The sequence below is a fragment of the Amblyomma maculatum genome, chromosome 2 (genome assembly GCF_055883805.1).
Source record: "Amblyomma maculatum isolate TAMU_Amacu chromosome 2, ASM5588380v1, whole genome shotgun sequence".
Classification (NCBI taxonomy): Eukaryota; Metazoa; Arthropoda; class Arachnida; order Ixodida; family Ixodidae; genus Amblyomma; species Amblyomma maculatum.
The window spans coordinates 99,458,224-99,483,610 of NC_139345.1; the positions used below are offsets into that span (position 1 = coordinate 99,458,224).

The 25,387-nt window shown below is 45.3% G+C and overlaps 1 protein-coding gene and 1 long non-coding RNA gene across 2 annotated transcripts in view; one reads left to right on the forward strand and one right to left on the reverse strand.

Moving 5' to 3' along the window:
* The first annotated feature begins 259 nt into the window (after positions 1-259).
* Positions 260-25,387, forward strand: part of LOC146199379 (uncharacterized) — a 35,100-nt gene continuing 9,972 nt past the window's right edge. The window contains exons 1-2 of the long non-coding RNA XR_014705069.1: positions 260-393; positions 3,286-3,402. This is a non-coding gene — a long non-coding RNA (uncharacterized LOC146199379). The remainder of the gene's footprint in view (positions 394-3,285; positions 3,403-25,387) is intronic.
* On the reverse strand, positions 9,516-18,514 carry LOC146199380 (carbohydrate sulfotransferase 11-like). Its single transcript, XM_084594830.1, has 2 exons — positions 18,134-18,514; positions 9,516-10,335 (listed from the first exon to the last, which is right to left on the reverse strand). Exons 1-2 carry the CDS (start codon positions 18,395-18,397, stop codon positions 9,829-9,831), a joined length of 771 nt encoding a protein of 256 aa, XP_084450956.1. The 5' UTR covers positions 18,398-18,514; the 3' UTR covers positions 9,516-9,828.

Below are 25,387 nucleotides of genomic sequence, written 5' to 3' on the forward strand. Positions count from 1 at the left end.
GACGAGCCAAAAGGAATAGCCAGAAATGGTTGCTGAGCGTCTTCTTATCGGAGGTGGCTTTGTTTTATGGCATTTACAACCAGGCACCGGAAGCGTCCGGGTGTTCCAACTCTGCACTGTCACTGGTTGCCGCCAAAGCTCCCCGTAGAAATCAACGCTTCTGCCTTATCACGCCACTATCGCCGATCGAAACGACGAGGCAAGATTGCGGCAGGAGAAATGGACGTACAGACGGGCTTCGAGAAGGACCGCTTGCGTCCAACGTTCTGCGAGGGCCGCAACCGATGCTGTCCTTGTGGGAATGCAACCGGAGCCTTACTTTCGGATTCTTTATCGTCACGTTCACTCGTGCACTGGACTTGGGCTTCCGGTCGGATAAGATTTCCGTAACAGGTATTGAGTTGTTTATGTTTAGACTGTGTTGAAACAGTGGCGTGGAGCACGTGAGAAACCTCGGTGACGACTGTAAACAGAGTTGCAGGGATAGCTGCAGTCAGCTCTGGCCACTGTTGCTCGGAGTAGTTGTGAGACGCCTGCATTTTATGACGGGCCGCATACGCAGTCCACTATTCACAGCATAAAAACAGTTTCTCAGTATTTAATCACTCACTGCTTAAATATAGAGTACTAAGATCAGAACGTTGGGCATGACGAATGGAAATTCAGCCATCCGTTCGTTTTATTTGCAAAGACTTTGAATCGCCTATTTGCATTCACGATATATCTGCGTCTACAGATATGCAGCGTTCGACTATTCAGCCTGAGTTGACTGGCTTTGTCCCAGCTCCGGCGGCCATGCTTATATACGGGCCCAAAATTTCAAAACCAACGGTACTCTGCTAGCGGTACAGTCATTTGGAGCCGTCTTCAATGGCATGCGTTCCTTGCTTTGTTTTAATGCGTTTAGTATTAAGTGGCTACGTTAGAAGGAGCTGTCCCCAGAATATGTTATCACGATTGCGGTGAACTGAAATGAGTTAGGCGAAGAAAAATTGTATGTGAAAGAGGATTAAAGAATCTCGCCACGAAAACCGTGAGGTCGAAGTGGAGTTATTATTTAATTAATTATACTAAAAAAATCCAATCAGACATCGAAATACCCAAGCGAGTTATTGTCGACGTCCATACGGACGTGACGTCGCGCAACCGGAAGACGACGGGTGTTTCGACGTCAAAGCGTCAAAGTTTAAGAATGCTAATAAATGGCTGAGATTGATCAAAAAGCGAATTAGGAGTTTCAACTAATTGAAAGAAAATATAGTTAGGGCAAAAGAGGGCGAGGAGGAGCAAGCAAAAACTTAATTTGAGACTGGTATATGATGACTGTGCCCGGCGCCGACATGGCGCCCATAGCAACCGCGCGCCGCCATGGCGCGACCCTAACAACGGTGACGTCATGAAGAGCCGGCGCAGCACGGCATGTCTAGGAGCATTGGGAGAGGAGGCGCGCCGGTACAAAAACCGTTGTTGCGGTGGCGTAGTGTAGTGCAACGTTACTCTACGTGGGGATTACTGTGTAGCAATGCTTATGCATTCCTACAATGCGAGTGGCTGCACTGATATCAAACGTTTACTTGGCTTGGCAGCCAAAAGAAAAATATTCTTTTATTTACATCGTCTTGCCTTTATCATCGATCTAACGTTTGATAATTATTATACGTTTGTTTGCTTACCTGCACTTAATATGCCCGAGACCTACAGGCGCGTGGTCGGTTTGCGCTGCCATGGGCTTCCGAATTGCATTTTATGCTGGTCAGACTTGCACCTGTGTAATTGGATCGTCGAAATGAGGAACACTGAAGATTTTTCTTACATTTCATTGTACGGACTATATAAATGTCGGTATGCGTATCATTTCAAAGATTCTTCCACACAGAGCTAGAGCAGAAAATTTAATGCTCAGTGCCTGAAGGGATCCTGTCATTCATGTACTGCTTCGGTCATCTTTCTAGATTTTAAGAAGTGATATTCAGGGTCTGAAAACAAAAGTGCAAATTTTATAAGCCTTTATATGTGCTTGGTGGCCACACAAGGTGGCAGCCGTGTTCACAATACAGCACAATAGCATGTGTTCACTGATCTGATAAGGATTACTTCGAGCAAAGTGCGTCATACCTTTTGCACTCTATTATAATTCCTATTAGGACAAGACGTCGATGTATACATCCATGTCAACATCTAAGTTGTTGTCTTAGATGATACATTCTACAAGGTATAATATAGGCGTGAACGCAATTAATCCTGGCACACGTGCAAAATTTTAATCTATTCCCTTAATTTGCGCCCCTAATATATTACCTCGCGCATTCTCATTAGCATATAGTCGTAAGTTACCACATAATGTGAAACACCACCCAACATAATATAAAGCTGCACTTGAGCCAGGTCGTACGAAAATGCCTGCTTGGCCTAGGGGCATAGTGTCTGAATCGGAGTCCGAGCGTCCTCGAGAGGTGGATTGCTATCACCCTGTCATTTCGAGCGAGATATGGAGCTGCTAACTCCACCGTGTCATGCGGTCTCGTGACGTAGCAGAACCAACCGACCAATCAGCGCCATGCCATATGTCACCTGCCAGAGGCACGTACGCTCGGGATTTTGGAGCGTGAGGTCTACTATATTCGGGGCGCAACTTCAGATTTCCCCTCGCTGGATCCGAATGACCTCGAGCGAAGACAAATACTGCTACCTTTCTCCACAAACCAAAATAAACAAAAATATTAAAAAAATCCTGCAAAGGTACCATCGAGTCTATGAGATTCTCTCATAGACTCGATGGTACCTTTGCAGGATTTTTGCAGGATGCTTGGGCGTCCCCTAATTCAAACTGTCGAACCGTGTACAACTTTGCTAAACCATGCAAAACAAAGTTTAACAGAGCTTTCCATCGTATAACTAAAGGTTCAAGCCATGCTTAAGCTCCCATTGCTTCTTTTTTTTTTTTTGGCTCACAGCACCGACAATGCCGGATTTTCTTTCGAGTGAGATCTTTGACGTTATCAGGTTAATAATTTATAAGCTACACACTTCTTTATCTAAAGCTAATTCATCAACATTTTAATTGACGCACTTTGAGGGATGTTGCTACTAATGGGCAGTGCTACGCCACCAGTTCTTGAATGAAAATATTTAAAAAATCGCTGAATAAAAAGGAAATGTTAAAGCATGGACTCGCGATTGTGAGACAAGTTAGGGTGCCGGTGTTTTAATTTCATACCTCCTCTCATCGTGTCATCACCCATCACGACCCTCTTTCATATCCTTTTCCCCTTATACCTGGTGCAGAGTAGCAGGCCAGATACTCAACTTTCCGGTCGATCTCTCCGCCTTTCCATTCAATCAACGCGTGCATACATCTTCAATCTTGAATTGAAAGGAAGTCAGAAGCAGCGTCCGTTGAAGGTGAGTTGCACTGATTATAGCACTAGAGTCGCACCTGCGTTCGTTGACGATGATTGTAGACGGTCGGCGAAAAAACGAAAACTGTGGAGTCGTCAGTGATTGTACCATGGCCTGTAATACAAGTTATCCACACACCAGGGAGCTATATTGTAAGTTTCTTCTAATCATCCCTGTGCATGACACGGCGCAGCTGAGCATGTCGTTTTAATTCATTGCCATAGTCACTACAGGATATCATCAGCGGCTGTCACATTTCCACCAGACTTCCTGCGCGTCTAATGCGTTAAATATGTTTTGTGAGGAACATGGGACGGATTTTATATATTTGCAGAGCCTTAAAGGATCAGGCTCTGGTTTCAAAGTTGTTTTGCTCACTGTTTCGAACTCCAAACTGGCAGCAATTCCTCAACAGATTCAATTAGTTAATTGTCATTTATTATGCACGCAATATGAAGAGCTTTTCGCAGTAAACTAAGTCCCCTTAGACGTGGTACGCTACTGAAAAAGTTGCTATTTCAAAGTCACTATTTTTGCAAAAATTTTTTTCAATCATCTAACACATAAATTGGACGTCCTGTCAGGAGTTACAGGAAGGCGTTGCTGCACAAAGGAGCAATCGGTGTCTGCCTCTTAATTTTATCTATTTTGTTCATAATACCTTGTGGTTTATACTGTCGGGATGCTAGCGACAATTTCATAGTTTAAAAGGAGGCAGTAATGTAGTAGAAAGCGTTCCAGACATTCGCCACTTTCTGTAACGAATAAATGAGCTGTAATGGCGCCTCCCGGCAGGTAAAAAGGAGTCATTGCCCAGTGACACCTCCTATGCCTTTTATTTCATCCCTTTTCCCACGTGAATGACAAACGAATGTGGGAGAAAAAGGATACGAGAACGTGGCGTGCTTCTAGGACAACGTGAAAGAAATGGTGGCTGCAATGGTGCAGCAGACATATGAATTCGGTCCATGATCGTGAAGACGAATAAGAACAGGGCGGACATTTCCTCATGCACAGCTATAACTTGAGAAACCGCAAAGTCAACACGGGAACTCGCAAATTAGTAGGGTTTGGAAAGGGGTACGTTAGGAAGGGTAAAGTAGATTGAATACTTAAAAAAAAACAGCGCTGCAACGACGGACACGAGAGAGGAAAAGGGACAAGCGCTGATTAACAACTGAAGGTTTGTTGAAAACCGCAAGTAATAATACACTCTCCAACAACCAGAGCGCATGCGCCCACCAACCACTTCTAATCATGAGAGTCCAGATATTGAATTTCATAATCATGAATCAGCACCGAAGGTGTGCTTACACAAGTATCGCTATTCACATGGCCATGATAGGCCTGACAAAGTTCTCGTGTTAATTTTTCTTTATGCATAAAAATAACTTTGGCTTCTTTGAAATTATGTGTGCATAATTTATTATCAGGGGAATCAGGTTTATCATTTAAAGGGCACTCTCTGAAATGCACCGCGATTAGACAACGGGGCACCTTTTAAGGACGTAATACGCTGTCGTAGACGGATATTTACACAATTTTCGGTCTTCCTGATATATCTTTTACTGCAGGAAAATGCGACATCATACACTACCCTTTCAGCTCATGGCACGAACTTAATGTCGTTATTTATCCTGCGTTCTACTACTAGTTTTTTTTTTTTTTTTTTTTTTTTTTTTAGCCTTTGCTCTTCTATCGACTATGGCACATATTTTACCAAGTTTTTCTGGGCTGAGAACAACGCCTGAATACCACAGCTGGCGCCTACCTTCCTTAATCGATGGGACAAGTGATGAACGTTTGGGATAACTGCATGGCCTCTACATACCGAATGGCTCTGATGGAAGGCAGAAGGCAATTCTTAAAATACTTACATTTCTTCAAGACTTTATTACATGCAAGCATGATTAACTCTTCCGTGAAAACTGCTGATTTTAACCTCTGAACCTGCTGACGAAAACCATTTTCTATCCCATACACACATGATTTTGAAAGTGCTGACTCTAAACATGCGACGGCTATTCCACATTTAACTACTTTTGAATGGGCTGAGCGATAACGAAGCAAGGGCTTCTCTGAGCGATGCCGATAAGACCAGCATGCGTGATCGTGGTTCAAAACCAATCGTATGTCGAAGAAATGTCGCTGCCTATTTTCCTTGACTTCGAAAGTAAATTTTAAGCTTGCCCGCCACTCACAAATACCTTCAAGGTTTCTTTCACATGGCCTTTAAAGTCCCCGACCTCAACAAAAATTAATCATCAACATACTTGAAGACTTAAATTATGCATTCACCTTAGTTTTCATCGCCCTATCTACATGTCGAATTATTATTTTTTTTTTGTGTATGGTAAAAGATATATCGGACAGACCGGAAATTTTGCAAATACCCGTCTTCGATAGCATAATGCGTCCTTAAAAGGTCTCCCGTTGTTTAACCTTGCATTAAATTAAAGAGACTGTCCCTTAAATAATAACCCTGATTCTCCTGATAATAAAATATCAGAGCAATCAAGGTGTCTTTCGCTGTTTTTTGCTATGATTACGATAGCAGGAAGAATGGTCCTTTGCTGAAATCTCGATTTAATCAACAGACCCGATTGCGATCGCTAGCATGCCAGGTAGCGATTTAGCTAAGCGCGGTCTTAAATTGGCCTAAGACGTCGTGCTGACGCATTCAGCAAATCTGCAACTAAGGGTATTTAGTGCTGCCTACATTGTTCTCTTTAGCGGACGTACAGACGGGCTACCCATCGCTCTAGCGACAGCGAACCACGACCATACAAATGTGCTCGACAGTGATCAGGTTCCTTCGAGCTATTTGTGGCAGTTATTTCCATACCTATATATCCTCTCTAGCTTCATGTCGCCGTAACGCTTTTGTGGCACAGGTTTCGCAAGCAGATGCCCTCGAGTGTCCCCGCCGTTCGTTGGCAGCCTGATCGCCAGCCGCCTTCTTGCGCCAGCGGCGAGAGACGCTGTCCTCTACCCATACGGATAGCTAGACGCTTGTCGTTTACAAACCAAGCACAGCGCGCAAGCCAAGCGTCTGTGTGTCGGCGCGGCCACTATACGGCGACATGGCTGCTGATGCTTGCTATGGTAGTGGCTGCTGTCACTTCGTCTGATGTTGGAGGAAGTGAATTGATCGACCTTGCTGTATAAGGTACGCCCATGGCGCCACATCGGACGAGGAAGATGACGGAGAAAAAACGTACCAAATGGACACCTGTCGGCAGCGAGACACTAGGGCATCGCTATTGGCAGCAATATATAAAAATACAGTTCAGATTAAGGAAGGGTATTGAAAGGGAAGTGTGGTCTCCTGTGCACAAGGCAAAAGAGCGGATGCATGAGCACCGCGAACGATGAGGCGATTTGGAAAATTATTCAGATTATGAAGGGAATAAATATTGCGTACATGATCCGCCCCGGAATAAAACGTGCATAAGTACTTCTTAAACGCGACTGCTTTTTCAGAGCACCAATTAGCTTCGTCCGCACTGTTGTTTAACTCACATCTGAGGAAGCATCTGAGGATGGGGCTAAAACGTGGAGGCTAACCAAGAGGGTTCTACTTAAGTTGAGGACAACTCAGATGGTTATGGAGCGAGAAATGGTAGGGGTAACATTAAGAGATAGGAAGCGTGCAGAGTGGGTCAGAGAAATAACTCAAGTTACTGACATTCGAGTGGAAATCAAGAAGAAGAAATGGGCATGGGCTGGACACGTAGTGCTAAGAGAGGATAACCGATGGTCGCTTAGGGTAACAAACTGGATTTCAAGGGAAGAAAGCGTAGCAGGGGGCGGCAGAAAGTTAGGTGGGCGGATGAGGTTAAGAAGTTCGCAGGGGTCAAGTGGATGCAGCTAGCACAGAACCGGGTTAAGTGGAGAAATATGGGAGAGGCCTTCGCCCTGCAGTGGGTATAGTCAAGCCATAGCCTCCTTTATACACTCTAAAGGAGGCTATGATCAGGCTAATGATGATGATGATGATGATGATGATGAGGAAGCAACCTGACATCGCATAGCTTGTGCTCAAAATCAGAAGGTTCCTCAAATGTCCTCAAGCTCAAAGCCGTTTTAACATAATAAGGCGTCTTTGTTACTCTAGCTGATGCTGCACTTCTTTTGACGCTGCCTCCTCTCTTCTATCATAGCAGTGTGCCTTATATCAGAACTATGCTAACCTCCTTACTATCTGTTACGAGGCATACAGCCACGGGTCCTCAGAGAAGCTGAGAAACTTTCATCAGCGGGCACTTATTAGCAGGTCTAACAGGCTTCTCACTTTAGTGCGAATGTACTATTTCCTTTTCTGTAAGCCTATTACTAATGAAAGCATTAGTAGGGTATAGAAAAATGATAAACAGCGATAATGCTAATTAATAGCAAAACTAATAAAACACTAATTCATGATAATTAGAACGACAAAAATGAAATGCAAACTAAAAAAAAAAACAAGACAAATAAGGTAAAAAAATAAATGCGCGCTATGGTTGCCTGCATAGGCGCACCACACAACTGCTACGGCACGTCACTCCACGCCAGGATAGCGATCGAGTGAGAGCCGGACCATTCTGCTGTCTCGGCCGAAGAAGCGTGTCGTGTTCGGAGGTCTGATCGAGTTGGAACGGGAGAGAAGACGCCGTAAACGTGAACACGTTGGCTCATGTGTGTATGCCCTAGAGCCTAAGTCAGAGAAAAACAAAAAAAGATCAAATAGGGACCAACAGCTGAATCGAATTAAACCGTGCTTTCACACGTCTAACTCTGTTTAACCTCAGTTGAAACTCTGCAAATTTTCTTCCATTGCTTGCCGCACGGTGTAACTGTTTACTTCTTTCTTTCTTTCTTTCTTTCTTTCTTTCTTTCTTTCTTTCTTTCTTTCTTTCTTTCTTTCTTTCTTTCTGTCGTGCTCGCTCGCTCCCTTGCTTAGTTGCTAGCCCTCACACACGATGCACCAAGCGCGATCCTCCTGTAGGTTGGTTGGTTGGTTTGTGGAGTTTAACGTCCCAAAGCGACTCAGGCTATCAGAGACGCCGTAGTGGAGGACGCCGGAAATATTGGCCACCTGGGGTTCTTTAGGAATACAGATAAAGTTGTATATTCGAAACCTTCATCCTCTGTTGACAACTTCCTCTATGGCTCTCTCTCGCTTCTAAACCTTCCTCGCTGGTGTTAATACGCTTACGTTCTTAGCGGCGCCGATAGAATCTTGTCTCGGCACGTAGGGGATGAATCGTTATGAGGACTACGAGCTCAGTACTATATCACTAGCACGTTAACGTTCTAGTGATAATAATAGCTAGAATATTATCGATAGTCAATCTAAGAATTAATATAGCTGCAATAATTATTTCAATATACATATTATATATAATTGTTATAGCAAATTATTGTTGTTGTCATAGTAACAATATTAGTTATAAAACTAGCTAAGAAACGGCGTCGCCGTACTAACGACGTAGTAGCATCCAATAGTGCTGTACACTGGCGATGTTGCCACGTGACGGGTAAAAAAAGAAATTCACACACCCACCTTGCACCAGCGTCATTTCTTTTCCCCTTATAGTAGTCGCTCTGCACAACTCGCCTATAGAGCTGATGGAGCGTAGTTTTTGCTGGCGACTTGCTACATGCTTCGAAGAGTGCAGTGTTTGCATCATCTTCCCCATTCATGCCCATCGTCAGACGACAGCGACAATTAGTGGTACTTTCATACAGGTCAATCGATGACGTAAATGCTCTAAAAGATATTTGAACATTTGACGTTAGTTCACCGCTAGTTCCAAGGATAAAAACAAACATGGACGAATATGTGGTGTCACACTCAAAAATAAGATTTTAGAAAAGCCCGAGTACAATCATAAGCATTGAGAACGAACATTTTAGATCAGGAAAAAGAATAAAAAAATCAATAAAATATACCTATCAAAAACCATCGCTCATTTTTCTACATACTAAACAGCGGTAGGAACGTAACATTACGCAAGCTTCGATATGATACGAAATCATATGTGACATGTATAATCAATCACGTGCCACTGGTTGTTACCTCATTTCTGACTTTCGTGTCTCCGTGAGAATCCTAAGGAGACAAAGGTGTGCAAGTAATGTACAGTAAATGAGCGTTGATCATTCGATTACAGCATCAAATGCTTGGAGTGGCGCCTATCTAAACAGAAGTGTTCGTTCGCCGTCTCCGGAATTCACTACGCTTTCACCCATGAATTACGCACTCAAGTTGATAATATTCTTTCTTTTCTCTGGGAATTATTCCGGAAAAGTTTAGAAGTAACTAATCAGTTCGGGACTGAGAAATCAGAATGTAGTTCCGAACGACAGTCTCCCATATGGGCTCCCTGGTATGCTAAATTGCAGACGGTGAACAAATTAACCAGAAAGTGTCGCAGCGAGTTATAGTTACGAACTAGGCAGGTAGTCTCTGAAGTCGTAACCAAAAAGTTCGAAGTCGTAGAAATACCGGGCGTACAGTCCCATGACCTGCTCGTACGACAGCTCGGCGAAGTAGTGTTTTGATCCAGTCGTGTTCACACAGCTGAAGTTGTCCCGGGCGTTCTCGTGACTCATGTGACCCACGAAGGTTTCGTTGCCTTTGATGTCCACTGGGGAAAAGAAGCGAGGGAAGTCTCTGCTGGCCGTTTCCAATTTGCCGACAAAGTCATAGTCCAGGAGGCAGGGCTGGCAGCGGTAATAATACGGGGCCCAATGTTCATCGGAGAGCTCCACGGGCATTTGCAAGACGAAGTCGATAAACTCGGAGAAGGTAGGACTACGATTCTCGGCTCTAACGCCAGGGATTTTGTCCCAATAGTCATGGTAGGCCCACGCCACTTGCGACCGACCCCTCAGAGCCTTGTCGATGTAGGTAGACACGAGCCGCTCGAACGGGTGTCTCACGAACAGCACCTGCGTGTTTCAGGTTTGGACCGTGGTATATATAGGCACGTAATGTGCTGGATGCGCTGACATACGAATGACGCGCCACTTGACAACGAGTATCCATGACTACTACTGCAATGCGGTGAGCAAGAGTGCATCTATAGGTAAACAGTGCCCTAATTCTGTTAGCAGACCTTTTGCATTCAAAATAGCAAGATACTTGTAGTAAAAGAAAATTTGTGCTGATTTACTTCACACTGTAAAACTCAGCAATGAATATTAGCGTTTTGGTGTGGTTAGGCTTGGGTTGTGGGATTTAACGTCCCAAAGCGACTCCGGCTATACGAGACGTCGTAGTGGAAGACTGCGGAAATTTTGACGACCTGGGGTTCTTTAACGTGGGTTTGCATCTTGCAAGTTCAAGCGAAAAAAAAAATATTTGGAACAGAGCGTATTCGCGCAAAGGAATTTCTTAAGCGATCACGGAACCTCGTAATAATCGCTTTTTTCTTAATCGCTTGATTACACAGCACCACACAAATACAGATAAATATATAGAAATGACCAGCGATAAACAAGAGTTCATGGCTCTGTTAAAATTCTATCAGGTGTGCCAGGTCATCAAGAATCAACCAACTTCTGTAATGAACGAAACACTTTCAGTGAACTCGTCACGCGCCGACCCAACATTCATATCTGCATGATGAGCTGCCATCCTCCTCTTTAAAGGTTCAGGACCATAAACATATCATACGGTATATCCACATCGATTTCAACCGGAAGGTATAGAATTGCATATGTGGTTATAGGAAGTCCTTTTTTTTTTTTTTTTTTTTTTTTTTTTTTTTTTTTTACAGTACCCTGTTGAATATCACAATGAAAGATTTCTTCTCAACAATATATGAAGGCATGCTCAACTGTTTCGGGTTTTTACACATCAGGCAGGTCGTCATCCACGATACGAAGGTTCCTTTCAGCTCAACTCATGTCTTAGTAAGAAGGCCCATGCCTTGACGCTGGACGAAAATACTTTTAACAGTAGATCTTATAGCCTAGGCATCCTTCTGATTCGTTGACCCAAAATGCTTTCCCGGACGTCAACAGCGCATCAGTCTACACAAAGGTATAGACAATATGTGATTGACTAGATCTGCGTACATATTAATTCGAAAGCCTTTAATGGCTCATGCTGTCGTAGACAAAAGGTGTCCCGCTTTTTCGGCGTTTTGATTGGCCGAGGCGGAATGACGTCATAGAGGTCTCGATCAATCATAGAGCACCACTACAGTATGCGCGAATGCATGCCTTATATGGCCATATGGCAATCAATGATCAATTGCTAATTAATAATTAACAAATGATGACTAATTAAGCGATTCATTAATAGATAAATGACGATTAATTAAGCGCTTGTGTAATTAAGTAATTAACTACTTTATCTCTAATTAATTATTTATAAAATAATACCCATTTAATTAATTAATTCCTACTTATTACCGGTTAGGTAGCAGAATGCGGCACTCATGCAGGCTTTCGCATTTAACTGCTTTAGTCGCTAAAGTCCCTCGTAATTTTTTTCTTCGTTAAAGAGGCCAAATACTCCGATCGAAAACACGCGCACAGTATTCTAAGGGACACAACACCTTCTAGATAATATCCTGTCACTTTTCGACTGGTGTCACTCGATGAACATACGGCAAATGCCGGAAATAATTTTGTCACTCTTACCTGAATGACAACATAAAGAAATGAGTTCCTTTCATCAGACAGAAAGAAAACGGGCGATGCAGTTCGCCTTATAAACAAGAGAGATAAATACATTTCTCGAGAACTTCGCGGAGCAAATTTGTGTGATTGATTCGCTCCCAACTGAAATTCCAGATAAAGACAAAAAGAACACTATGCATTCTTTAAAAGTTTACGCTTGACGTGGGTGCCACTTGCAGTATATGCTAAAACTTGCAAACCAGAAAAACATCGCACGCTGCAACTCGCACGAATATTTTTGATACATCGTCTTTGTACGCCCTTGTTTTACCTTTTATCGCCGCAATTGGTTCCCTTCTGAACTGCTCGGATCTCAGTAGTGGTCCGCGAGCGCATTGTTCGAAGAATCCACCAGTCGGCCGGAAAAAGAAAAAGAGATGGCGGAGACAAACAGCAGCCGTGCCAGACAGGCTGCCGAGACCATCTAACAGCCAGAAGCCAAACTACTAGAAGTTTAGCAAGCGCGGAAGTGAGCCAAGATCGAAGCGGCAGCAGCGACTGCAGCTGCGGCCTATGGCTTATGCGCGTGGAAGTTGGTTCTAGGATAGTCGAACCTCTGCAACTTTTTTATGTTTATCTAAGCTCCCGTTTGCTTACAGCAAGTTTCAGCAAGGATAACAGCCTCGAGCCAGAGAAGGTCGCAACGTTGCATGTATAAGTCAACATTCAACTTGCACGGTATGCAGCTTAAAACCACATATGTTTGCATATCTGAAGACTGCCGTATAAAAAAAGGCTCGAGCTACACGACAAAAAGCAATGGAGACATGAGATACCCTTGCCTTACAGGTGAACGGATTGGCATCTCTCAAACTAAGGCATTTGTTATTCAGGATTTGCGTTGAACACTCTTCATACGCCATTTTAACAACCACTAAAATAATGTTCTCAAATTTGCAGTATTACCGTGAGTGAGTGAGTGAAAAAACTTTATTGAGGTCTTTTGGTTAGTCTCGGAGAATCTTCCTGCAGCCGCTTCTTCGCCACCGTTGGAGACTCCTTAGCACGGGTGGTTCCCTCATTCCAGGGCTCCACTGGTCCTGGCTACTTCGCATGCGTGCTGCACCAATGCCCTTTGGGCGGTGAGCTCGCAGCTGGTTAGCAGGCCCTCCCATTGCTCCGCACTCGGGTTAGTTTGTTTGTGGAAAGTGTAGTTGTGTTTACATTCCCATGCGACGTGGTATAGGGTCGGACTGTCTCCGCACCAGGGGCAGCTATCTCTATACTGTGTGGGAAACATTTTGTTTAGAATGTATAAGTTGTGGAAGGTGCCAGTCTGCAGTCTTCTCCAGCTGGTCGCTTCTTCTTGTGTGAGTCGCTTGTGGGGCGGAGGGTATTTTAACCTGCTGCCTCTGTAGTGATTTAAAATATCTGCGTACGTCGGGTCCACCATCACGGGGTCCACGAGGTCTTCTGTCAGCAAGGCTCGGTGCGTGATTTCGCGAACCAGGCTGTCTGCCCTCATGTTGCCCTCTATGTTGGTGTGCGCCGGTGCCCAGAAAACTACTTGTGTTGCTTTATAGCCTGAGGCTCCTGCGCCGAAGAGAATGCGTAGGGCCTCCCTGCAGATCCTTCCTTGTTGGAACCTTCTGCAGGCTGTCTTGGAGTCTGTTATTATAACCTGTGATTCGTTTCTTCGATAGCCCTCGGCCGCTGCGAGTGCCACAGCGATCTCCTCTCCGTCTACTACCGATCTTCCTCTCGCGGATGCGCAGCTGATCGTGTTGCCTGAGCAGTCAACCACCGCTGCTGCTATCCTCGTGTTGGTGCTGTATCTGTCTCTCGGGTATAGCCCTGCGTCTGTATATACTGTATATGCCTTTTTAGCTAGGTGGTTCTCCACGTATTCTGCTCTTGCCTGTCTTCTGGTCGCGTGTAGGTTGGGATCCATATTTCGTGGTATCGGGCGAATTCTGAGGGTTCGCCGGATTTCGTCTGGAATGTTTTCGTTTGGGTCTGGCGTGTTTTCCGCCTGGTAGCCTAGTCTTCTCAGTAGTCTTCTGCATGTTTCCGTGAGTTCTAGCCTTTCTAGCTGTGCTTCCAGTTGGGCCGTCGTCAGCTCCTCAAAGGTGTTGTGAACTCCCAGTTCTAGTAGCTTGTTGTTTGGGGTGTTTCTTGGTAGGTTTAGGGCCGTTTTGTAGGCTTTCCTTATCAGAGCTTCGGCCTGTTCTTTTTCTTTCTTGATTGCCGGGTGGTAGGGAAGGGAGTATGTCACCCTGCTGACTACCAGGCTTCTGACTAGTTTAAGGGTGTCGTCTTCCTTCATGCCATACCTTCTATTGGAGACTCTTTTAATCATTCTGCTGACTTGTTCGGTTGATTTTTGCAGTAGGCTGATCGTGTGGCTGCACTTTCCGCTACTTTGCAGCCACATGCCTAATATCCTTATGACGTTTTTTTCCGGTATGTTTTGGCCTTCGAGCTTGATTTCCAGGTTCGCCTTCGTAGGTTTCTTCGCCACCCTGAGTAGCTCCGACTTGTCTGTTGAACACGCTAGGCCTCTTGCCCTTACGTATTCTTCTACGCATGTTGCGGCTCTCTGTAGGCTTTCCTGCTTCTCTTCTAGCGTGCCCCGGTTGGTCCATACCGTAATGTCGTCCGCATACATGGCATGCTGTATGTCTTTGATTTCTTCCAGTCTTTTGGCCAAGCCGATCATGGCTAGGTTAAAGAGCACGGGCGAGATCACCGACCCCTGTGGGGTTCCCTTGTGGGGGGTGCTGAAAGGCTGACTTCTCACCTCCCCCAGCCCTATGGTGGCTGTTCTGCCTGCTAGAAAGGCTCTTACATAGTTGTGAGTTCTTTCCCCGCAGTTTATATTTTGGAGTCCCTCCATTATGGCCGGGTGGCTGACGTTGTCAAAGGCCCCTTTGATGTCTAGGGCCATGACCACGTTTTCCCCTGTTTTTGGGATGTTGGTTAGGATGTCCTCCTTGAGTTGTAGGAGAACGTCCTGCGTAGATAGCTTAGACCTGAATCCAAACATGCTGTGTGGATAGATTTGCTCTCGTTCCATCCACCGCTGGATTCTTTTCGTAATTATTCTTTCATACAGCTTTCCCAAGCATGAGGTAAGGGAGATTGGCCGCAGATTCTCGATTTGCAATTTTTTGCCCGGTTTGGGAATCATTACCACCTCTGCATGTTTCCATTCGGCCGGGATTGTGCCCTCGGCCCAGAGTTGGTTGAGGTAGTTTGTCAGCTGGTTTACTGCCCCCTCGCTGAGGTTGCGTATGAGGGAGTTTCGTATCTTATCTCCCCCGGCTGCCGTGTTTTTAGTGAGGGCCCCCATCGCCTCGTGCACTTCTGCCAGCGTGATCGGCCTGTCCATCTCAGGATTCTCTTTGCCCTGATAACTTCCTTTGTATTCTTCTGGGCTTTCTTTCCCGTAACATTTGGCCTTTAGGTCCTCAATCATTTGGTCCTCGGTTCCTTCGTACTGGTGGATTAGTCTTTGTATTGTCTTGTTGCTTTCGGTCCTCGTTTTTCCCGGATCTATCATGGCTTTCAGGATACGCCATGTCTTAGCCGTGCTCAGTGTGCCGTTTAGCGAGTTGCTGAATTCCTGCCAGTTTTGCCTTGCTAGTTGTGTGGCGTATTCTTCTGCCTTGGCTGTGATTTCTGCAATCTTTTTCTTTAGCTTTCTGTTTAGCTTTTGTTTCCGCCATCGCTTGGTGAGACTGCGCCTTGCCTCCCATAGCCTAAGCAGGCGCTTGTCCACCTCTGGTGCTCGCTCGGTTCTGTCTACCTCCTTCGTATACGTTTCCTGTATTTGTTTGAGCTGCTGGTACCATTCTTGGATGCTCGTAATCTGTCCTGTTAGGTCCCTGCTCCCTTGTCTGAATGCGTCCCAGTCTGTGAGGCGGGCTTTCCCAAGCTTCCGTCTGGTGGACTCTGCCGTCATTGTGAGCTGGACTATGTAGTGGTCGCTTCCTAGATTCTCTAGGGTGTTTTCCCACTCTGTTTGATTTGTACCCTTTACGAAAGTGAGGTCTGGACTTGTGTCTGCACTTACGCTGTTGCCCGTTCTTGTGGGTTGGTCTTCGTCCGTTACTAGTTCGAAGCCCTGGCCTGCCGTAGAGGAAAGCACCTCATGTGATACAGGAAGTTACCGCTGTGGCGATAGCTACGGAGCATTTGACCGCGTGACTGCCGCCACAGCGACTACCCTTAGCGCTAACCAGCAAGGCGCAACACACTCTCGCACTGTGCACTTGCACGTCGTCGTCTCCATGAACTTCTTGCGTTTCGATGGAGGCGAAACGAAGTGGCGTCCGTGTGCTGTGCGATGTCAGCGCACGTTAAAGATCCCCAGGTGGTCGAAATTACTCCGCAGCCCTCCAATACGGCTCCTCTTTCTCTCTTTCCACTGTCACTCCCACCTTCCTCCCTTCCCTTACGGCGCGGTTCTTTCCACTTTCACTCCCACCTTCCTCCCTTCCCTTACGGCGCGGTTGAGGTGATTGATTGATTGATTGATTGAATGTCCTTTATTGAATGGGAAGGCTCATGGCCATGGATGGGGATAAAGGGGAGTAGACATAATCTTCATTGTTTATTTAGGTCGTCACTCGGATCACATTGCTCTAACCAGGCCACTAAGCGAGCCATACTTGGCAAATATCATCTGTGTGTTTGCATCAGTTTCTAGAAGGGAGCGGTAGTTCAGGCGGTAGGGTTCGATCTCGGGGCGTCCAGTAGAAAAAGCAGGGCATTCCCAAAGTAAATGAGATATGCCGCCGCAGGTTAGAGTCGTACAGTGGGGGCACGTAATCATTTTCTCTTTATACTGACGCCAGCGGGCCATAATACGTGGCGTGTAAGCCGCATGGGCGATGAGCTTATTCAAAAAGACTTCTTGACTTCGGGTGAGGTGGGTTCTTCTCGTAAAAGGTGGGTCTGGTGTGGCCACCTGCATGCGATACTGACTGAGGCTACGAAGACTGGTCCGAGTATAGTGCATAAGGGCAAGAGAAGGGGTGAGTTGCCCGCCCAAGGTCGAATAAGGATGAAGCAAGGGGGGTGGGGAAGTAAATGTGGACATCCCACCTGCCAAGGCAGCCGCGGCGTGTGCCGCCGCATTGCCCCCTGATTCGTCCGAGTGACCTGGGGTCCAGTGAATAGCGACAGTTCTGGTCGCGAGTTGGTGGCGTTTAAGGAGGCGCTGTATAGCCGTAGCTGTTGCATCTTGTGAACCCGGAGTAGCGATTTCCTTGTAAGCTTCAAAGGAATCAGTGTTTATAGAAAAGAGGCGTCGTGTGCTGTGCGATGTCAGCGCACGTTAAAGATCCCCAGGTGGTCGAAATTACTCCGTAGCCCTCCACTACGGCTCATCTTTCTCTCTTTCCACTTTCACTCCCACCTTCCTCCCTTCCCTTACGGCGCGGTTGCGGTGTCCACAGAAAACAAGTGAGACAGTTACCGTGCCTTTCCCTTCCTATAAATAAATCAGTTTATAGAAAACAAGTGAGACAGTTACCGCGCCTTTCCCTTCCTATAAATCAATCAAATCCATGAACTTCTATCAGGGCGCAAAAGCTTCCGCATATTCCACTCGATTAAACTATTTTAAATTTCTACGATTTCTTTTGTTGCTGTTTCAGTGAGATGAGTAATATATACACGACAAGGTTCATCAAACTGAATTCACTGAGACTTCGGGGATAAAGCGATGCCACACAACGAAAAAAAAAAAAAAAGATATATCTTTTCAATGTTCCGAAGCAGGAATTCGATTCTGCTTCGCTTAACTTTTCTTTTTTTCTTTGCCTTTGTTTCGTTTTGTTTCGCTATCTACAGCAATAGATGGCGTCTCCGCTAGCGCTTCTTGACAGATGGCAGTGTCTTATAGCAGCATATAGTTCAACGTACGATGTAAGTGCTAATTTTGTCCTCAGGCAACATATGAGCGCTTCCGTGGCAAGAACAGAGAGGAACGCAACAATTCAGGCTTTTTACGAACTATAAACTAATAATTCTGAGATAAATACGAGATGGAACCGAATCTCTTTCTCACCCTGGCGATTTTACGATCTATACATTACAAAACGTGCTCTACCTTGGTGTAGTTCCTCCGGCTGCTTTGCAACAGCGTCGCCGGTCCATAGCGGAGAGTCTGGTATTGGAAGGACCAGTGCAGGTCATCCCAGGCGCCCGGCCGTTTCCCAATAATGGTTACGTTCAAAAGAGGAGCGAAGAGGGCTTTGAGACTGGTGGAAGCCACCTTCGCGATGAAGCAGAATGCCAGCGATCGCGAGTCGTCCACGAAGAGAGGGCAATCTACATGGTTACACTGCATAGTTTCCTGCCTCAGGGTAGGCATGTTGAGACCAAAGCCTGGGTAAGGGTGCTGCAGCCTCTACCACGAGGGATGGGCGTCGCAAAAGGACTTGATTCTTTCCCTCCTCACTTCGTTGTCGTCGGCGGACGATTGGGGTGAGTTGGCCTGTAAGTGGAAAGCAGAACAAAAAAAAAAAAAAATGAGAGACGCGAAATTTTAGCAACGGTCCCAGTTATTTATATCACGTTGTCGAGCCTGCGTGCAAATAACTGCCTAACGGCACAGAATTATTTGCACAGAACAGATGATCGTTTACTTTTTGTCGTGCTCTCCATGCGGACAACTTTGGGACTGAAGTCGTGTATAACAGCAATAGTGCGCAAATGGCTACCGAGAAGAGGCATGTTTTTCTGAGAAGCGTGCTATTGGGACCGGGTGACATAACTGTTTTAACATTCGGCATCCGGATCGCTTGTAAGGCCTTCTGTTTGCCTCGGAGACAATATTTTATGTGCTTAACGTTTTAGCATTCAGCCTGAATTGCGGTGCTGCTCAGGCTGGGCGGCTGCGAGAAAGGGATGAAATTTCAAAATCGCAGCAGCAGCTGTTTCAAAGTGACGCATATCGCGAGCATCTTTTGATGTAGCTGTTGAGCGGCATTGCAGCAGTGTCTCAGATGCGAAGAGGTAAAAGAAAGTCACACTTGTTTCTGTTAAAACCTGAACCGCCCCGTAAGGGAAAGGAGGAAGGTGGGAGTAAAAGTGGAGAGAGAGAGGGAGAGAAAGAGGTGCCGTAGTGGAGGGTTACGGAGTAATTTTGACCACCTGGGGATCTTTAACGAGCACGTGCGGATTGAAAAGCTTGGTGCTAAAGAGGCTATTTGCAACACACAACTTTCACTGTATCACTAGGTTCAAGCCTTGCTTAAACCCCCACGATTTTTAGCGGTTTAACTTTTTAGTGTTTTATTTTCGTTTTGAGTTTATTTTTGTTACTCTATCTATTTTTTGTTTTAAGTTTTCATTTTATACTTCTATACCACTAATTATTACGAATTATTATTGTATTAGTATTTGTTTACCTTCATCACTATTTATCATTTTTGCAAATCCTACTAATGCTACGACAGGTAATAAATCTAGGGGCATAGCCCCATCAAGTGGCCATGAACTCGCGGCGCTCGGCGACTTCTACGGCTTTTAACACGACCCGAGCCTGTGTGTCTGAGTCGGAGCTGACCAACGCGGCTTCCCACTGGTCTTGATTTGCGATCTGCAAACCTGCGGAAGGGGGGTCCGGAGGGAAAGCCCAGAGCATGTGTGAGAGAGTGGAGTTCCCTTACAAAAATGGATATTGAATTTCTGTTACCCACGTAATGTGTTTTTGATGAGTCATCAACCACTCAAAGGAGATTCAAGATTAGATGTGTTTTAACATCATATCCGCAGCAGACTTTCCTTTGAGATCACACATGAAGTTTTGTGCTTGGAAAACGCAACAGTATTTTTGGGTAGGATCTAATGTGGAAATACATTGACTTTCTCAAATGAGGAAATGTATACATCACTAAGTGAATATATATTATTTCCTTGTTAACTGCACACTTTCAGAGCCCTATGTTTTCATTTCTGATTAGCATATGTAGGTTGTTGCCTAAGAAACAATTTTTATGTGTTTTAACATGAGATCCGCAACAGACTTTCATTTGAGATTACGCAAGAAGTTTTGTACCTGGAAAACACAAGAGTATTTTTGTATAGGAGCTAATGTGGAAATACATTGACTTTCTCAAATGAGGGAAATTAAACATCACTAAGCGAATGTATATTCTTTACTATGTTTTCATTTCTGTTTAGCATGCACTGTAAAAACAAAAACAACTTTTTGGACATTTGTTTCGTTCAAAACACGCTTACACCCTGCGTCTTGGGTGTTTGTGCCATTGCAAATCACTTCTTGCCAAGCGAATGGGTGCTTTGGTTGGACAATATGCTTGAGGGTGTTACGGGCAAGGATATAGTTGTGTACGCGAACCGACGCACTGCCACACCGCCGCCAAGCAAACGGACGCAAGGCCGCTCCATTTCCAATGCCTCCTTGCACCTGCGAGCAGGCCGTCTCGGAGAGACCAGCAGGGGTTCCCCGGCCTGCGCCGACGACGACGCGCGGACGTAACCCGAGCCGTGCGTTGACTCGGAACTGGACCGTCCTGGGAGCATGTGCGCGACCAGGGCACGAGAAGCAATGCCTTCTTTATAATGCATGATATTTTGCGTGTTTCTTAAGCTTTCGAGCTCCTTCTTGCTCTGCCTATAGATTAGCCGAGCCCGCAGTCATCGCATCGCTTCCCGAAATGTTTAGATAAAAATAAGATTTAGTTACCAGTAAAATAGTGTTGGCGCTGCTGAGCTTGCCGGTATTGAGGCTTGGTCGCACTTTTTTTTCCTTAAAGGTTCGTGCTACAGCTCCGTGTTCAGCGAAAATTACGCCCAAGGTAGCAACCACCGAAGAGCCAGCGCTGATAAATTTGCCAGCGATGCCAAACTCGACATGTTAAAATGACTGCAGTGGACAAAATAGTGCGCATAGGTATCTAGAACATTAGATGCAAGTTCTAATGGTCAAGAAGTTGTAATTGTTAGAGCAACCGCAATGGCCTGTACACTTCAAAACATACTTCGAAACATTATGTCCCAATCTTATGAATGCAGTCCAGACATAAGCAGCAAATACGTTACGCACACTACAAGTTCCCCGAGTGGCCGAGTGGTTAGCGTAGAAAGCTACGGAGTAAGAGGTACCGAGTTCGAATCGCGCCAGAGGTGCAGTCTTTTTTTTTTTTTGCTTAGAATATTTTTTAAATTTTTTAGCTTTTTTTAATGTAGTTGAGGTGCTTCGCTACGTTTTAGCTTTTACTTTTTATCCAAAAGTGTTCATTGGTCCACACTCATGAATAACACACAAGAAATGCACACATTAGGTACCAACCAGAAACACGGTGGCCAACTTTCTTGTGAAACTCATCAAAAATGCATCAAGAAAATGTATAGAAATGTTAATGTGCATGATTAGGAATGTAATTACCATTTAATCAGAAACTCATTAAGCTTTTTTGTAAGGGTTGATCGCAGGGTACATGCGGGCATATATGGCGGGGTTCGGGAATGTGTTCGTTTGGAGCTGCCTCTACGCAACCTCTAAGAGTTTCCTAGGAAAAATATGTGCAGGGGGATAGATAAGTCTACCTAAGCGGTTGTGCATGGTGATGTCATGAAATGTAACCATATGATATCTCGCCGTCCGCAGGTAGGGCAACACCACAGCCCGGTCGACGAATCCTCAGGTGTTATCGACGCCGCCTCGTTCCCTGGATGGGATGAGTGCGCAGAGACTGAGATCATTTGGATCTGACGGAGTTGGAGATTGGTGGAGCGGAGGGGGGATAGAACGACGGAGGAGACACGGCCTTTGGAGATGTTATGAATGGCAGATTTGGAGTCACTGAAGATGGTCTCTGCGGAGGTGGAGGCTATCACCAAGGCTGTGCCCGCCCCCTTGGCCTCTTCAGACGATCTGACGGGGTGGAGCGTGCAACCAATAGCCGTGCACAGTGTTTACTGCCGCGAGCGAAAAAGCATCGCGGTCGGGTATTCGGCTGCGTCGATGCAGATTGCCGTCCAATCTGTCAAATACGTTTTGTGCTGGGACTTAGCCCTGTCCTTGCGGTGAGCGACATGATGCACTGGGTGCATGTTCTAGGGGTAACGATGAAGTTACCGGTAATGTGAGGCGGAGACCTTGTCAGCGATGATTTCTTCGAAGTTTATTCCTACTTTGTCTACCATGTAACATCCCGTTGGGGTGTGGGTGGAGCGCTCGTACTGAGAGAGGAGATGAGCTTCCACGAGCTCATTTGCAGTGTTATAGATTCATAATGCCTGGAGTTCGTAGGGGGGGGGGGGGGGGGGGTTCCGGTGAGGGACGTGAAAACCCGCTTTGTATGCCTGTTTCATAAAATTCGGCAATCCAAGCACCCCCGTTCCTGGCTGGGAGGGTGTAGGAGAAGTGACTGATAACCCTTCAGATGTCATAAGTCAGCCTCCCCACATGCATCTATGCTTAGTAGCAATGCGCCGAATGAGACGAATAGTCTACGAGACAGAGGCTGTGACTTTAGCAGTGTCGGTGTTCTTCCGATTGCTCTGGATAAGAAGCCCCAATACCCTAATAATGGATACTACTCGTATAGGCTGGCCGCTAGCACTAACGCAGATTAGAGGATATGATAGAGGAAGCCGGATTGACCTCGGATGAGGAGCAGCTCGGACTTCTGAGGGGAGCATGAGATATCTCCTCCAGCTGCATTGCGTTCAGCGGCATCCACCACTTATGGATTCAATTTCGGCATTGTTGCCTGTTGAGACCCAGAAAGATATCATCCACGTATAAGGTATGGGATAGCCGAGGGATAGCATCTCATTTGGGAGGTAGCTTGAGCAAGGCGAGATTGAAAAGGAAAGGGGAGATGACTGATCCTTGGGGTGTTCCATTGCTACCGAAGACAATAGGGCCTGAGAGTAAAGAGCCAAAGCTGTTTTCAGCTGTACGGCCGGAGAGGAATGTACGTATGTACTCGTAGGTACTGTAGCCGGGATTTAGTAGGGAGGTGTTAGTGAGAATAGCTGTGTGGGAGACGTTGTCAGAAACTTTGGTTATGGGAAGCCCTAGGATTGCCTTTCTGAAGGCTTGGTTAGAGGTAGTGAAATAGAATATTCGCACTAAAAATTGCGTCCACACCTGTACGCGAACCACCATCTTTCAATGTCCAAGCCTAGGAGGCTAGGTACTTCTGTAAGCTATCTTTTTTAACAATGTGGTCATTACGCTGAAAGCATGCTATATTTGCATGAATTATTTACAATGGTTTTATGAAACGTCACGGAAGAAACGACAAAAAAGGCAGAATAACGGAGCACTGCTCGACAGGTAATGCAGAGCCCTTCACCAAGCGAGAGTGCCATTGTAGTTCAAAGCCGGTCTGTTCATACACTTCACTCAGGTGAACAATCATTTGGCAGAAATAACGCTTTATCAAAACAACTGATGCACAGGGCCGATTCATCATTCTAGTCTTCCGTAAGATATGTAGTCCAATTCGAGAGAAAAAAATAATTAGCTGTGGTTTAGCTTGTGGCTAAACCTGGAGTTAGGCGAAAGCTATCTGCATGGCTACACTTAAGTTTGGCTTGAAAATAAAGACATGACTTTTGCACATAGTAGTTTACTCTATGGTTTCAGCTTTTTTATGCCGTATAGGGGCACTTTTGACCACTTAAGTGCGGTGAGGCGAAAGCCTCTATCGCGCGGTGGTCCGAAGCTCTCCACTACGGCACCTCTTTTTCTCTCTTTTCACTCCCACCTTCGCGTTGCATCTATTTGAAATGGCAAAAACGGCGTCTCTCGCCTATAGGGATATACAATTTTTTTTTTCCCGAAAAACTACTGCATTTCTTGTAAAACTAAGGTCCATTACTTCGTGTCGAGACATGTACCCACCAAATATAAAATTGCATTGAAAACAGAAAACGGTCATGGGGCCTCCATTAACGTTCTAATCTAACATACCCACCCATTATAGTATATATATATATATATATATATATATATATATATATATATATATATATATATATATATATATATATATATATATATATATATATATATATATATATATATATATATAATAAATGTTTCCTAGCCTACGATTAAGTTTTAAAACAAGTACGCATATACAGAGAGAGAGAAGAGAGAGAAAGAGGAACGCAATCACGCAATGGAGCAGGCCTATCGTCCTCAAGCCAGCTCACAGTCCCACATGGCGTATCACTGTTGTCACCAGGAGCTTTTGCTGACTAGCTACGACACAGAGCCTAGATGCTGCACTGGCGGCGGCGCGACATGTGGGCTCCTATAAAAGTTACTACAACTCTGAAAGCAAAGCAATCAGTGGACGGCGCGCGACCAGCATCGAGCTGTTGTTGCAATAGCGCGGAGAGCGCATCGTCTGCTAGACAAAGTAAACCCCGACTCGGCGCGTGTTGCGTTCATCGCAACCGGTGTATTGATTGTTCTCATGCAGAAAAGATTAAATCAAATTATTAGTAAACGGAAACTGAAGGCCACTTTAAGCGAAGATGTAAGAAAGCCTTCAAAGCGTCGCACGGTTGCTGTTTTTTTTTTTTTTAGTCATTCGGTTTACGCTCGTAACCGGATTTCACAAAGCACGAACTAGGTTTGTCTTTACGTATGGTGCATTACTTACGTCAATAACAGCTGCGCTAACGACGTCGCCTGAGACCGTCGTTTCGTTATATGTTAAAGGCGCCAAAACGACCCGCACACACACAAGAAAGGAAGAACGGGACAGAGCGTTTCGATAGGCTCGTAAATGTGCACTGAGTAAACAGACTTGATTAGAAATGGACGCGGTGGGAAGATGTTCACTATGAGCTGGCTATTTATTCTCGTTTCCCTCCGCGAGAAGTGATACATAAAGGATGATCGAAAGCAGGGTAATTACTCTATCTACACGATTAATTACCCCTTCTGTCTGACAAAGACAACACACGACTACGTGGAAAAAAAAAATTGAGGTCCAAAATACGGCAGGAATTGCACATTTTCGGTCATTGATGGTGGTTAGCGCTTGGCGAAAAAAAAAAAATGAAGTAACAGTAAACTGATGGATCATGCGTCCATTTTATGTGAAACACTTTAAGAGACCAGTAATCGGCTCATTCAGGTATCCATATGTTGTTCAACGGTACAGTGTCATCACCATGCTTTTAAACAATTGACATTAGATTATCTGCACTTCAAACATCAAAATCGCATACATGTCTACACAGATGGCTCAGTTAATTTAACTAGTTCCGCGGGGTATGTGGTCATACCGGCCAAGTCAATCCAGATAAAACGTCATACCTGACTTCTTCAACTGGGGCTGAACTAGCTGCCCTACGCGCGGCA

What these genes read in the sequence shown, in the direction of transcription:
- LOC146199380 (XM_084594830.1), bottom strand. Translation starts at nt 18,397, where the DNA reads ATGCCTACCCTGAGGCAGGAAACTATGCAGTGTAACCATGTAGATTGC. An exon ending in GCCGGAGGAACTACACCAAG is followed by an intron (nt 10,336 to 18,133) that starts GTAGAGCACGTT and finishes TGAAACACGCAG; the next exon opens with GTGCTGTTCGTGAGACACCC.